The sequence below is a fragment of the Micromys minutus genome (genome assembly GCF_963924665.1).
Source record: "Micromys minutus genome assembly, chromosome: 29".
Classification (NCBI taxonomy): Eukaryota; Metazoa; Chordata; class Mammalia; order Rodentia; family Muridae; genus Micromys; species Micromys minutus.
This window is the reverse complement of record NC_137964.1, coordinates 20,305,569-20,320,973: the sequence shown is the minus strand read 5'-3', so window position 1 is coordinate 20,320,973 and position 15,405 is coordinate 20,305,569. Positions and strand designations below refer to the sequence as shown.

At 47.8% G+C, this 15,405-nt stretch overlaps 1 protein-coding gene across 2 annotated transcripts in view; it reads right to left on the bottom strand.

Moving 5' to 3' along the window:
* Nucleotides 1-3,099: 3,099 nt before the first annotated feature.
* The window catches only part of RIMBP2 (RIMS binding protein 2), a gene marked incomplete at both ends in the record, with an annotated part of 51,277 nt that continues 38,971 nt past the window's right edge, over nucleotides 3,100-15,405 (bottom strand). For both annotated transcript variants that reach the window (XM_080940507.1, XM_080940508.1), the window contains 6 exons: nucleotides 3,100-3,288; nucleotides 5,334-5,468; nucleotides 10,337-10,408; nucleotides 11,747-11,850; nucleotides 13,481-13,649; nucleotides 14,171-14,355. In XM_080940507.1, coding sequence (XP_080796633.1) covers nucleotides 3,100-3,288; nucleotides 5,334-5,468; nucleotides 10,337-10,408; nucleotides 11,747-11,850; nucleotides 13,481-13,649; nucleotides 14,171-14,355 — 854 coding nt within the window. The remainder of the gene's footprint in view (nucleotides 3,289-5,333; nucleotides 5,469-10,336; nucleotides 10,409-11,746; nucleotides 11,851-13,480; nucleotides 13,650-14,170; nucleotides 14,356-15,405) is intronic.

Below are 15,405 nucleotides of genomic sequence, written 5' to 3'. Positions count from 1 at the left end.
AAGACACCAGCTATCGTGAGTGGCCAAGGATGGCTGAGCTCTCAGAGACAAGACAGGAAATGCAGAGCTGGTGTGGATTGTGGTCCCCCAACTTCATGGGCCCTATCCCTCAGGACAGGACTACCATTTCTCCCAGGACTGACTGGACCACATCTCTTCTTTCCCATGTGGGACTTTTGGAACTAGTTCACTTAGAGGGCATGCACACTGGTCAGGTATGGATTATGTCAAGTCAGAAGCTTGACCACACAGGAACCTCTGTCCTGTCCTTGCATGTAAAGCACTTTGTCCAGTTTAAACCCAAGTGACTCCCATCTAGGGGGGTCGGTGTTTGTGTTTCTTCACCTAGAGATGTGATATCATCTAGAGATGTGATATCATATCTGCTGTCCGTATGTTATGAACTCATTCTTGATCATTTTTGATGACGCTGTAGAAAAGGCATATCTCTGTATGGCATCTCCAAAGAGGGATACCGACTTTGGCGTTTCAGCCCAGTGAGGCTGTGGTGGTGGAAGCCCCTTCCTTCTAGGCAGGGAAGAGCCTTGATTGTGAGAAATTCAGTGTTTCTTTCAAGCAAGAGGTGGGGAGGGGTTCGATCTAGCTCCTTATCACCTTTAATTTATGATTGTAGTTTATTTGTTGGGGGGAATTATAAATGTTATCAATAGACTTAACAGAATGCTTTCCTCCTCTTGTGGACCTGAAAGGTTTCTGACTCTTCATGGAACTCCTGGACCTGTCTGTGAGGGTGTCAGAAGAGGTGTAACTGAGGAAGAAAGGCAGGGGAGGAGTAGCACTGTATTGTGTCTCCACTGCCCAACCGGGTGCAATGTAGTGTGGCCAGCTTCGTCCCACTAGATGCCACCCCCTGCCCCCCAGTCTGTGGCCTGGACTGGAACGGACCCTCCCTCTAGAGCATCGAGAAAAGTCACCAACACAGAGAAACGTTTACCCCAGTGATCTTGGCTGGTTCTCTCCCCCTTGTGAGAGTTCTGTTTACAGTGCGGTAGGTAAACGTGTAAGTTCACAATGAACATTGTGGCTGTGGCTCTGTGTTGGTGTACATCGGCCCACGAAGTGATGCATTTGAACCGTTATTTTTATCTTGCCATAAGCGGGTCTGCTCTTAGCTCTTAGAACAGTTTCTACTGTTAAGGGTGGAACCTGAGACTGTCTCCCAAAGGCTGGTTGTGCTCAAGGCTTGGCTGCCATCTGAGGAGCTCTTGGGAAGTGACCTGATGTGGGGACAGGGGCAGTGGCTTTATCTACTTAATCTAATGAGTGAGTTCGTTAGCTGCACAGGTTCTTGGGAGTTGGGGCCTGGCTGGAGAAAGCAGCTCAATGGGAGGGGGAGGGGGGAAGTGGGAGAAGTGGGGTGGGGGTGTCTGTCCCCTGGTCCCTCATACTTTCTGGACACATCGAAGAGAGCCTTTCTCTACCATGCCCTTGCATTTAACACATTCCAGGAAAAATGTGGCCAGTGGAACTGAGCCTGCAGAAGGAAACCTGTCTGGTAAGCGAGGCTGAATTTTATTTAGCTGTTGTGAGTCTGCGTAGTTCTTACTATCCATGAACGGGGTGCTGCTAAGAGCTTTGGTGTGGATCCACACCTTGAACAGAGGCTTGTGTTCTCTACTGTGTGTGTGTGTGTCTCAGGTGACACATAGATCCTGTGCTGATTGCTGCTGTCTGTTTTTTCCACGACCAGGAGTGTCACATAAGTGACCCCTAGAACGTGGTTCAAGATTGGAGTTTACTTGGTCCCAGGAACCCCAAGCCCATAGAGTTCTTTATGGACATGCGACATAAAGGAATTCCATGTGCCGCCAAGATAACAGTATTTAAAATAAAGATACAGAAAAGGCGTGGCATTGTACAAAATAACAAAGTTTATTTCTAGAAAATATGTCACCCTAACTGTACACATGCACACATCCGCACAGCACGTCACACACCGAGGAACGGCCTTTTAATCAATCTACCACATACAATTATATTACAATTTACAATATAGCTTTTGAAGACACAATGGGGGGGGGAAGCTTTTGTTACTCATTTACAAACCTTCCAGAAATTACAAAAGAAAGGCAGTCTGAAAAGTATGTATAAAGAGTAAAAACAGTTTACAGTGGGTAGGAATTACAAAGTTGTGACCCTCACATCAGCCAGCATTTTGGGGAGATCTGCTGTTCAGGACTAATGATGAAGATGGGTGTAGGACGTCTGAGAGATTTCAATTTAGGCTCCTTCAGGTCTTGCTAATGAAGCGTGTGTGGCTTTGCTATGTGTACTGTTGATGGTGTCTCGGGGCAAGGCATTTCAACAAATAATGAAAGTAACAGAAAGCTAAAAGCCACAGGATAGGACACTAAACGCAAAGATTGGTCAGCTCCCTGGCTGGCTAGAGGACATGCATGCTGCCCAGTTCTCTCCCTCCTTTTCCTCTCTCGGGTGGTGGGCTACGTAAACATGTCCTGTGTATTGCTGGCTTGCTTTGAAAGACCCGAGACAGGCATCTGAAAGTGTAGGGCCTGGGCCACTGTGAGGTGAAGCCACTGTGTCAGTGAGAATGGAGACCAGGAATGCACAACACATGCGAAGTATACACGGCGTTTTTATTCGACAGTACAAACCACTGTGCAGTTTATAAGGCCAGAACATCAAGGCGAGTTAAACTAGGAGTCTCAAGAGCTGAGTGGAAATGACAGTAATGTGAAATGAGGCAAGCATCTTGAGAAGTGGGGGAGGTCAGAAATCCTGCCAGGGCTGCCCTCTAGTGTGTGCAGGCTGGAACTGCAGGTGGAGGGGAGGTGGCTGAAGAGAGCCCTCCCCCTGCCCCTGCTGCTCAGCAGGCTGCCCCTCCCACCTCCCCCGCCCCAGACCTTGGACAGAACCTTGGGGGCGGAGAGGGAGGGAGGGGACTGCAGTGCTGCCCCTTCCCTGATCTCTCCCAGTGGTGTCACATGAATGGTAGTGTAAGAGTTTATCTCTCTACTGCTGGGGTGGGGGTGGGGGAGGTCAAGGTTGGGTTTTGGGAGTCCTCGTTTGTAATTAAAGCCAGTGACATGGATTTGGAAGTGTCCGGAGGCTCAGGGGTCACTTCACTGCAGCCAGTCTTTGCAGCAGTTTCTTGCCTCTGGAGAGCAGCCCTTTTTTCTTTTTCGAGGACATTTCCCTGCCTCTCCCAGGACTACCAGAACCCATAGATGACGTAGGTGACCCCGAATGGAGATGGGCTGTGGGGGATGGAGCTCTCCTTGCTGCCCCTGAACCCTCAGGAGGAACCTAGTAGGTACATTGCGACAAGTTTTATTGAGTGCGTCAGCGCCAGCAACAATTCACTTGGTACCACTGCCCCACCTCCCGCCAGCCAGGGGAAAGGGTGAGTGGTGGTTCGTTTCTTCTTTCAATTTTTAAAGTATGCCATGAGAAACACACGCCCGCTCCCAAGGCCCCTCTGCGAGAGAGGGGCTGGCCTCCATGGGCTTTCGCTGTCTTTGTCTTGGGAGACAGGGGTGGCCATCGCTTTGGCAAAGAAAGCCAGGTCATAATTTACTCTGAAAATTCAGACTAAAAGCGGGAGGTTATTGTCAATCAGATGGATAGGCAAGGTGGCCGAGATACCCATCAGTCAACGGAAAGCAAAAAAGGCTCTCAATGGGAATTTGGATGGATCGTGAACTAGGTCGGGGAGATAAGGCCCTGCCATGGTGGAGTGAGCCCTTGGGTCAGTTAGAGTCCTACAGGAACTTTGGGAATGGCACACTGTTTGAAAGAAAAAAAAACTGAAATGAACCTTAATTGTAATCTAAGGAAGCTCAAAGGCCCTTCTTGAAGACTCTCGCCATTTCCCAATAGAGTGCATACTTTCCCCAGCGCAGAGAGATGGTGGGCTTTTTTAGGTGGCCGACCAATGGTGCTTCAAAGGGGTGGAATTTGATTCAGGAACACTGAGGGCCAATTTCATTCTGCAGCTAGGCACACGCCTGCCTGAGCGTGGCCAATAATCGCCAGGCCTCTGGTTCACTAATTTCCCCAGAGCAAGTGAGACCCGGGCACTCAGTGGGCAGACCAAGGCAAGGGGCCCCCAAGCTTGCTTGGATTCTAAATCAAGGTCTAACTCTAATGGAGAACACCTAGGGCGCCCCCAAAGCACACCTGGAGATACCATGGGGCCAGCTAGTGCAATCGTGGGAGCTGCCGCGTCCGGAGACTGTATTGCATTCATCTGCTAGCACCTCACCGAACCTCCATGAGCTCTGAACAATTGTGCTTTGAGGAGAGGGAACACATGCTCCGAAGACCAAGGGGCCGCAGTTGGGTGTCCCGGCCAGCTTTGGCATGCCCAGAGCCAAGGCCACCCCTCAGGGCATGATCTGGGATGAAAGTTTTTTTTGTCTTGGCTCTCAAGAGGAAAACCTGCTACAGTAAACACATGGGTCCGGTTGTGCTTTTTACTGAGGGTAGCTAACAATGCAATAGGCAGCTTTCCTTATGAGTACACTCTGGTGCACTCTTGTGTAAACAGCTTTAAGAAATATGTTCCCAAGGTTGGCCTTTCCCGTATTCTCAACGAACATGTTTAAAAAAAAAAGATTGTTCGAGATGATTTGTTTCACTATGAATCCAGTTGCCAGGCAACTGAGACCAGGTGAGATGGACTAACACTTTAGGTCCAATGGTTTTTGTTTTTGTTTTGAGACATATTTCTTTTCTCTCTTTCTTTAAGCCCACATTGAAGTCTTAAGACTACCGCGCTGTCCGCTTAGGGTAGCTTAAGTCGGTATCTCTCTAAGGTGTCTTCGGTTGCTCACTTACGTGAAGGCTACATGCCTGATTGGGGTGTGAAATGAACACTCTTCTTCTATGTCCAAGCAGATGAGCGAAGAGATAAAAACATATATGTAAAATACAACAGATAAGAACTCGCAGTGATGGCGAAACTTAAAGATGAGACACTCGAGAGAGAATGCAGTCTCAGGTGTGCTATGCTGCATAAGCCCTGCTATCTAGAACCCTATGGGACAGGCCAGTGGCATCCAGGTCCCCGAACCTCACTCTCTGTCAACTCAACTGTGCACCTACTGTGGAGGCCATGGGAAGACCCCGAGGCCAGGCAGACTGACTGAAACCAAAGGGTCCTTCTGTGGAACACCAACTTGTAAGTTGGAGCTAAGCATTTGCAGGCACAATGTCCAAAGAAGGACAGAGGGGGGGAAAAATGAGGGCAGATGCTGGTGGGGCCCAAGTCATGAAAGCAGCAATGCAAAGATTGCGCCAGACCACAGAGAGGGAGGCGGGAGGAAGGTGGGCTAAGGGGGCAGGCTTACCCTTTTGGCCTTGGAGCGCATGGGCGGGTCATGGGAGTAGTGGGGTGGAGCATCGGAAAGGTGGACCTCCACATCATCAGGCACTTCTTCCAGGAAATTGGAAGGCACGAGGCCTTTCTGCCCATTGAGCTCTCCCTGTAATCACAAGGGGTGGGGTAAGGGTCCAGGGACTCACTTTTTCTTCAGAGCCTTTTCCTCCCATGTGGATGCCCAGCTTAAGAGGACAGAAGTGAGCAGTTGATTCTGGCTGGATAACATCCTGGATTAGAAGAGCAAGCCCAGCCGTGCACAAGGTATGAATCCAGGGCCTTGCGCATGCCAGGCAAGTATTCAACTGCTGAGTCCCATGCCCAGACACCCCCCCTTTTTTTTTATTTTGAAGCAGGGAAGTTGCCCAGGGTAGCCATGAACTCACAACCCTCCTGAAAAGTGGCACTTGAGTCATGTATTGGTCTTGATCTGTTCTCTCGAATGTGGCTCTTATTTTAGAAGTGGGAAAGTAAATGCTAAAGACCCAACTCCTTGGTTCTCTAGGACTGGAGTGTGGTGAAGCACTTGCCTAGAAGCTGTGTTTTATTGTCCCTGTTTGGGCTACCAAGGGAGTACCTTGGCAACTTGGTGAGACCCTGCATTGAAGTAAAAAGGGCTGAAGTGTAAGATGGTGAATGCTAGCCTAGCTTGTGACAGCAGTGACATGGGGTTGTGTTTCTTCATTGATGAGGTAGATACCGTCAGTGAAAACACTCACAGTACACAACCAAAGGCATAGCAATGGACTCAAAGGAGGGAACGTAGTTATCCATGGTCTGTATTCTAGGCATTATTAACCAGAATATGTAAAGAACGACAGCCAAGCGACAAAAGATATTTTAAAAGGTCATTTCTTCAAATAAATAGACAAGTGCTCCCCACCCCCAAATTGGGGGGAAGATCACAGGGCAGACCATGAGGTAAGGTGCTGCCATCAGCTTGACACCAGAGCTTAACCCCTGAAACCTACTTGGTGGAAAGAGAGAACAGTTCCATCAAGTTCCACATGTACCTACCCCACCACAGCACTCTCAAACTAGAAAATACATATTAATGAAGACTTGGAGAGAGACTGGATCCCCATCTACATCGATATGATGGGAATGCAGTGGAAATGCTGCTGGGGAGCCCAGTGTGGCAGATCCCCCAGAAACTCCAGACAGAGCTACCATGTGATCCACACAGCTCCACCTCAGGGTTCGTACCCCAAAACTGGAGAGCTAGATCTTAGGGAGTCACACAAAGTTTATGCCTGCATCATCTGCTACAGTCAAAAGGCAAAAATGTCTATGGCTAGATCACCAAAGGACGACATGCGTGTCATGGAATAGTCAAACTTAAGAGGAAAGCCCATTTTGACATATCCACAGCATGGCAAACTGAACCCAGTACTGTAAAATGATTACCCCCTCCAAGGATTTCTGGGTAAGCTGGAAGTCTCACCAACAAAACTCAACAGGAGAAGAAAAGCTAGGCATGTTCTCTTTTGCAAGATCTGTTGAGTTTTCTAAGCCAGCAAAGATCAGCTGGAAGCCCTCTCGAGTTTTAATCAAAACTCTGAACATACAGAACAGAGAAAGGGGTAGCAAAAGTGGCAAGAGAGAAAGACCAGGTCCCAAGGGCAGACTCCTTGGCATAACAGACTTGGCATGTGACACTTTAAAATCAGGGTGCCCTAGAAGATGCATTTCAGGTTCTAAAAGACAGCTCTGGCAGCCCACACTCCTATAACTAAAAAGTAAAAGATTGAAGGAATCTGTGGCCACCAAGCCAACCCTATGGATAACATCTGAAGAAATCCTTCAGTCTGAAGGGAAGCCCAAACCCACCCCAAGACTTCGAGGAAAAACAAACCATGCTGCATTAATACTAAGGAGAGAAAACCCAGGTGCTATGACAAGCAACAGGATGGTGGGAATAAAAAGAACAGTCAACAATTACTCTGAATTCTAATTGTATCAATTCTCCCAATCAGAAGATACAAGTTAGTAGGCTGGGTTAAAAAAACAAAAACAACAAAACCCAACAATGCATGAAGCATCTATTTGTTGCCTTAAAGAAAAAAAGTACCTCACCAAAAAGGACCAACACTGCCTTAGGGTGGAGGGTAGAAAGGATGGTTCCAGAAAGCAGACCCAGAATACAAGCATCTGATGCTGCTCTAACATCTGATAAAAAGATGTCAAACCAAAGGACTGAGAAAAGATAGTGAAGGTGACTTGGTACTGATCAAAGGAACAATCCCTCAAGAGGACACCCCCATGCCGAACACTCATGTCTGAACGCAGGAACATCCAGTTCCACAAACAAGTGCCACCAAGATGTCCTAGAATAACCCAGCACAACAACAGTGTGGACAGGTCATTCTGACACCAAAGCAGACTGAATTTAAATGGCATCACAGACCAAACTGGGTTTGCCCCAGAGATGCAGGGATTATTCAATATACATTAATCAACACTCAACACAGGTTACAGTGAGTAGATACTGTCAGGGACAGAAATCACATGGTCATTTCAATAGATGGAAAAAAAAAGTTCTTAGCAAAGTATAACATGTTAAAAGTTCCGAAGACAATTGAAATAAAAGGAACATGTCTCGGCATAATAAAAGCTATGCAAGGCAAACCTACAGTCAGCAGCACATGAAACAGCAAAGATTTCCATTAAAACCAGGATCAAGGCAAGGGGAATCCCTTACTCCAGTCCATATGGTGTTGAAGGTCTTAGCTAGAGCAACAAGAGAAGAGAAATAAAGGTGTCTGAACGGGAGAGGAAGAGCTCAGAGTGTGAGAGACCCCAGGGCTCCGACAACAGGAAACTCACCGGTGGAAGAGCGGCCTAATGCAATTTAAAATACAAAGGTTAAAGTAGCTTTCCCATGTAGTCATGAGAAGTGTACTAAAAAATCAGGAAAATAAACCCATCCAGTATGCAGGCACATATAATATACACACATACATATATTCATGTATGTGCATAGATATTCCATGTCAATGGGTTAATGATTAAAAATAATTTAATAAACTGAATCAGGATCTATATGTCAGGAAGATGGAAGTCTACCCTGCATGGGTAGGTCTGCTACTGAAGTGTGTCACTATCATCTGTAGCAAATCCTAGGCCGGCTACCCCATGCGAGTTATTTAACATTGTTATGACAGTAAGACCGCAAGCGAATGTGACAACAGGTGTTAGCAGACAAACCAGTCGACATTTGGACCAGCTACAAACCTACTCAGTCCACAGAGAACACACACATTCCCAAGATGCATTCTGTGCAGCCAGTGACTGTCAGCTGCAGTCAAACCCAGAAACACAGGCCTGTAACCCAGTCACTCAGGAGGCTGAGGCAAATTCAAGGCCAGCCTGGGCAGCTAGGAGACCATAACTGAACATGAAAAAACACTGAAAACGGGTAGAGAATAACAGTGAGATCCATAAATTCTTAAGGGTGATTTAAGGACGTATAAAAGAGTAAGAAATGTATGCACCTTCTGCTAGGTGACAGTATGGTCTCTGTCCAACAGACATAGTTTTCCTTGAGCCTAACCTAAACATGACAGAGGCTTTCTCTGTTAGTCAGAGTGCTAAGGGTTTGCAGTAGGGGCAAGGCTCCCTATGAAATGATCCCCCTGGAGTTATATAAAGAGCAGAGTCAGGAACCGCAGTCCGTGCACTCCTCCATACAAGTTAGTGTCTATGCTATGAGGCATGTTTCCGTTTGTGTGTGCACGTGTGTATGTTTGTGTCTGTATATGCCACATGTGTGCAGTGCCAACTGAGGAAGCTCAAAGAGGGAGCTGGAGTTATGGGCAGTTGTGAGCCAGAGAAACAAGGCTGTTAAGCTCTGAGCCAGCCCTCCAGCCCCAGGGCAGGTTCTTTTTAGAAATGATCTTTATAATGGTCTAACTCAGGAAAAAAAGTAAACAAAGACACACTCTGGCAGATGACAAACTCCGAACTGAAGAAATAAGAGTAACTGTTTCCATCACTGGGACCTCATACAAACTCATAGACCAAAACTGCTCTCAAAACGGCAAAGACATTGTCACTCTGTGCAAGGAGGTGCGACTGACTATCCCACTAAAACACAGAGGGGGTGTGGCTCTCCCACCCAAACCTGCCGTGATCAGGGGCAGCACAAAAGAGGGTCAGAACTCTGAAACCCTGCATGCCCGAGCCTGTAGGAGGAAGCCTCTGGGGCCATCCGCCACTTCACAGACAGTGAAGACTCCCAATTATGCTCAGGGGGCCATAGAGGGATGGCCATGGGGAGCAGCCACAGAGAACTGGCTACGGGGGTAAGGGGGTGTGTCCTAATTGTCTGGTTACAGAGGCCGGAAGTTAGTCCCACCTAGTGTATGGCCTCGCTTATGCCCCAGCTGCAGAACAGGAGAGGGGAGTTATGATTCTACAGGCAGTGACTGAGTAGCCATGAGACACTCTAGTGTCTGGGGGGAGGGGAGCTGTGAAACCAGGGCTGGTCCACCTATTTGTTTTGCTTATACTTCCTCTCCTCCTGGAAAGAAAACTCACCTCCCAGGCCATAAATAGCCTAGCAAAATCAAATTGGTTTGTAAATGTTTGGACCATGGCAATTTTCTGTTTGCTTTGTCTACAGCTTGTTAGACACAGAAAATACTATAATTAGTAGAAAGCAATAAGATACCGGTGGCAGTTTCCCTCCCTCTCCCCCTCCCTCCATCCTTCCCCCTCTTCCCTCTCTGTGCCCCCTTTCCCTGTGCCTCCTTTTGGTTTTTGAAACAGGAACTAGCTAGCCATATAGTCCAGCCTTTCCTTGAACTTACAATCCATGTGCCACTTTGGCCCCTGCATTTCTATGGGAGAGACAGTTAGCAGGCAAATGCTTCAGAATGAAGCACATGTTAATTTACGAGAGAGCTCAAACCAGGGATTGGAACCCCCAAAATGAACAGCACTGTTTTTTTTCTGGATGTTTTAAAAACTTACATAATAAAATCCATCTTCATCAATTTCGCCGAAAACAGTAATAATATCTCCTGTGCAAAATGGAAGTTCAGCCTGCAAAGACAGAAGCCAGGGCTGAGGCATATTGCAACACGGTAGGGATGGTACAAGGCCCTGGATTCTTACTATACTTTGGGAATTCACCTGTCTTTTGACTAGGTCGAGATACAGGGTTGCACAATGCAGACCCAAGGGAATGAAGAGTGGGGTGGGGTGTTTTGTTTAAAGCAGAGGGACTGGGTTCTGAGTAAGCCTGAGAGAAGCAATGTAGATCAAAGGTCATTGCCACCTCCTGGTAAGGCGCAGAAAAAAAAACGAGTAACTCCCCACCTGGAACGTGGTGGTGGGGCATTGCTAAGTACCCTCTCTGCACAAGAAAACTCCCCAACTCAGTCCTCGATTCAATCAATACCCATCTGTTAAATGTCTGCTGAGCAGCAGGTCCCAGAGTGGGGACAGCAGAGGCTGATGAACGCAAACAAGCCCCAGCAGGAGTCAAACTCTCCTTAGTCCCTTTGGTCCAGAGCCCAGCAGAAGGGAGGAAGCCAGCCGAGAACCAGGAGTGTGGCTGTGGCTGGAGAAGGTAAGCAGGAACTGATGCAGTTCAGCAGGCGGCGCTAATAAGCTGTAAAGTTGCATGCGGGAATCCAGATCTGGCTTGAGGACAGTGACTCTAGAGGCAAAGGCCTCAGCCATATTTCTGAGGTTTGTTCTTACTTCTGACCATGTTCTGCCTTTGTGCCACAGGGTGCCTTAGAATACCACCAGCCTTCCCTCTCATCTTTCATAGGCATGCGAGGGATCACCAGCCATGGTAACTTAACTTCTCTGCTAAAAGGGACTCTATACTGTCACAGGTCACTCTTCTAATAGTTCTGCCTGGAGAGTTGTGGGATTGGCTATTATAACTGTCCTTGGGACATTAATCACTTTAGTCACACCCAGTGATCACCAAGCTTCACATAGGCCAGATATGTTCTATGCATACATCTCCATGACATGGTTTGGAAACTAGACACCCTAATAGATAAACTTAGAATACAATGGAGCAAGGGGACCATACTCTGGAACAGGCTGAGCCTGTCTGTCCTCTTTGTGGCAAACCTGCGCAGTATGCCGTGTCAGGATGGCCCCCAGTTGTGTGGAAGGGGGTGGAACAGTTTGTGAGTGTGGCTACCAAGGGCCATTTGCTCACTTATCAGTGATTTCTGGAGTCTCTGCCTGCATCCTTGGACCTCGACTGACCATGGGTAATGTGGACCTGGCTCTCCATCTCTACCATGCTCAGAGGGGAGTGGGACTCAAAGGCTCACAGCCTAAGTGTGGTGCCTATGAGAAGCTTAATCAGGAAGCCATTGGTGGTAGTTCCTGGTCAGCATGAAAGGCTGGTACCTCAACGTCCACGTTAGGGGAGCTTTCCCTAGGGTCATAGTCGTAGAGAGCCACCATTCTTCGTGTGTGTACAGAATGACCCCGGCCGCTTCTTCTGCTTCTCTCTGCAAAACCATAAGATCTATTTGTGAAGATCCCCAAATCATGGTGACCCTCCTCATTGCCCAAAAGGGTGAGCACCATTTGCTATGGTCCCCAACTTGGGCCAACTATCGCAGCCTGCAATGTTTATGTTTTTTTTTTTTTTTTTTCTAGACAATTCACTTTCACAGTGCCATTCTCCCTGTGTCCACCATGCCGTGAATAGAAACTTAAAACACAATGGAGCAAGTAGACCATACTCTGGAACAAGGCTGAGCCTGTTTGTCCTCTCCCTGGCAAACCTGTGCAGTATGCCATGTCAGGATGAATCCAGCTGTGTGGGAGGGGGTGGGACAGTTTGTGAGTGTAGCGATAGGGGACCTCCTCCCAAACTGAGTCCAGGTGGTCAGAGGCATCAGGTGGCTATGGTTTAGGAAAGCCTACCGGGAGCCATGAGGTTCTGGAAGAGAGCCACATCTATCCTTTGAATTGAAACCTTACTTCCTGGAAAGAAGATAGAGGCTCTTAAGACTCAGGAAGCTAAGGAAACTTACAAGGATCAGGGCACTCAGAAGTTTACAGGACTCACGAGACCCTCCCCTAGCTTCTAAAGCTGTGAATAATTGCTAGAGAACAAGACTCTGGTGGAGCCACCTGCTAAGGGCTCAGGAACTGCAGAAGTTTTGGTGAGTTGTCACACATGCTGGGGTGGCACCTCTTTGAGACCAGAGTAGCCTGGCCAGGCCACAACATCTTATCATCCAAGGCACAGTTACCATTATGGACAACACAGGCAAACCATTGCCTCCAATGACCTGACTTTGGGGACTGGCTAATTAATTATGGTGTTTCTTGGGACAAAATAGATAAGGCTGCTCAGTTTCTGTTTGATCTTTACAAGCACAAGAACTCTAGAAAAATGAAAGCAAGACTATATTGGATCACAGCCCCTCAACCAGTTTCCCAACTTAAGCCAATTATAAATCCCAAGTCCTTGAATGAAGAGAAGGCAGGTCCCATGAGGAAAGGCCATGTTTTAGCACTGACCCTTTTCATTGTTGGCCTCTTCCCATCCTCTCAGAATAGACCTCTGACCTTTTATCAATGTAACTGTATACTGGGAAGAGGGAACATCAATCTGGAGGATTTGCCTCCATTAGATTGGCCTGTGAGCAAGCCTGTGGGGCATTTTTTTTGATGTAGGGTTGGGAACAGTGGTGCCACCCCTGAGCAAGTGGCTCTTGGTTGTAAAGACAACAGGCTGAGCAAGCCAATGAACAGTGCTCCTCCATGGTCTGTGCCTTAGTTCCTGCCATAGCTTCCCGCAGTAATGGAGCAGAAGGTGAAAGAAACCCTTTCCTCGCCAAGTCGTTTTCAGTTGGAATGTTTTCTCACCACAGAAAGTAAACTAGAACAAGTCAGTCCACAAACACCAGGGTGTGCGAATGTCTCTAAAGTCCACAGCTGCAGTGCAATACTAGATTGCAGAGTTGAGTTTTTACCCAACAATAATGGAGAGCAAATCCTCCCAACAACTGGGCACTCAGAGGTGCTGGGTAGCCTGGGCTCCTGGGAGGTGGGGTGGCAGCTGCTCCCTGCTATGGCCTGCTGTGCAAAGTCCAAGTGTGGCAGAGTCTGCGGGACCATGCTCACCTATTTTCTCTACAGGTGTGTTCAGAGGGAGGAAGCCTTGTCTCAGCAGCTGGTCCATCATTTCCTCATCATCCGCATGGATCTCGGAGACCATGTTACAGGGAATGAGGCCGAGCCGGGCACAGGTCTCCCCACGGTAGAAGCCATCTGCATCTTTGTCTCCATATACCTGGAGTCACAGGGGAAATCGGAGCATCTGATAGGACGGCTCAGCCACACGTCGGTCCCACTGACAGCAGAGTCACCTAAAGTCAAAACTGCTGAGAACACACTTTTCAAGCCCCACCCCTCACCTGCATCAGTCACGGTTTAGCTGAACCCATGGCCATGGTTCTTCTTCACCTTCTCTCTCTCTCCTACCTCCCCTTTGTTGGTGTGCCAGCTTTAAGTTTAAGTGTCAGACACTGAAATCTCTGCTTTTCAACCTTTGGCTCAGGACTGGGAAAGCCCTGAACACAGGACAGGCAGTACACTTACTTTACCTGGGAAAAGGGGCCGTGCCTTCGCCTATGTGCCCTGTTGGATGGTGCCTGTACATATACACCTGCACACCTAGGTGTGGCCTATGTAGTACATACTCAGTCATGTTATAGCCCTTGAGGCCAAAGATCTGCTATGGCCTATGTTTTCACAGACCATCTCTACTGCCAGCCTCTAGCCCCTGTCCCATGGCCCCACAGCCACCAGTACCTTGATGATCTGTCCTTCTTTGAAGGGAAGCTCCTCTTCTGCAGCATCCGGGTTTGGGGACATGGTGAGTGGGTCATAGTCAAACAGAGCAACGAAGATGCGGGCTGGGAGCTCCTCAGCACCAGGGTCGGTTTCTGACTCATCATAGAAATCTGGAGAAAGGTGGTCTCGCCCTGTGTATTCATCTGGATTGGACAGGGAATAGAGCACAGGGATCATATGACACCCGTGGAACAACTCCAGTACAGCTCACATATGAAGTTGATCTGTGAAAAGGGCAGCCCATGGGGCCAGCAATCCACCAGAGATGGGATAGTCAAAGCGGGTGATTGTTTCAGAACAGGACCACACACCAACCTAAGCCATATTGTGAGTGGAAGCCATAGAAGCAAGAGGGCTTGAGGCTCTACTAGGTGCTTGGTCCCCTCAGAGTGCAGATGCGACCCTCATGAGATGCCTCTTGAGTCCTTATCAGGACACAAGGTTAACTACAAGGTTATTTACTACCCTCACACTTCAGTACTCAACATGGCCAACAGTGCTGTTCTGCCAGCTCCAACTGTTTAGCCAGCAGCAGATGCACCCTACATGGAAAGAAAGTAATGCTTTCTCAGCATGTAACTGTGATTTTGGTATCCTAATGTGTGTGTGTGTGTGTGTGTGTGTGTGTGTGTGTGTGTGTGTGTGTGTGTGACTTGATATATCAAGAGGTATATGGTTATCTAGCTATACCTGCAAGAAGGCCTTTGCAGATTCTCTCATGTTGATACCAAACTCCATAATAATCCTGCCCCTTCAATAAGATAGCAAATAGAACCTTTGCACTTCCCCCTTGGACACTTAAAAAAGAGGATTTATTTCTAATTATGTGTAGCTTTGTGCTGTGAGTGCAGGTGCCTCAGAGGCAGGAGATATCAGATCTTCTGGGAGCTGGAGTTTCAGGTGGTTGTGAGTCTATTGGTATGGCTTCTAGAACCAAACTCAAGTCCTCTGAAGAGTAATACATAATTTTAACTACTGAGCCACCTCTCTAGCCATCCCCTACCCCACTCCATCTTGGACACTTTAATTGGCACCTCCAGTATATCGTCAGTGCTTGGCTGTTCTACAGTTTGGGTAGTTGAGGAAAGAAATCAAAGTCTGTGTGTCTTTAGTACAGGTGAGAATTCTCTTCAGATATTTTCTATCTATAGTTGCTCAAGTCTGAGAATGTGGAACCTGCAAATACAAAGGCC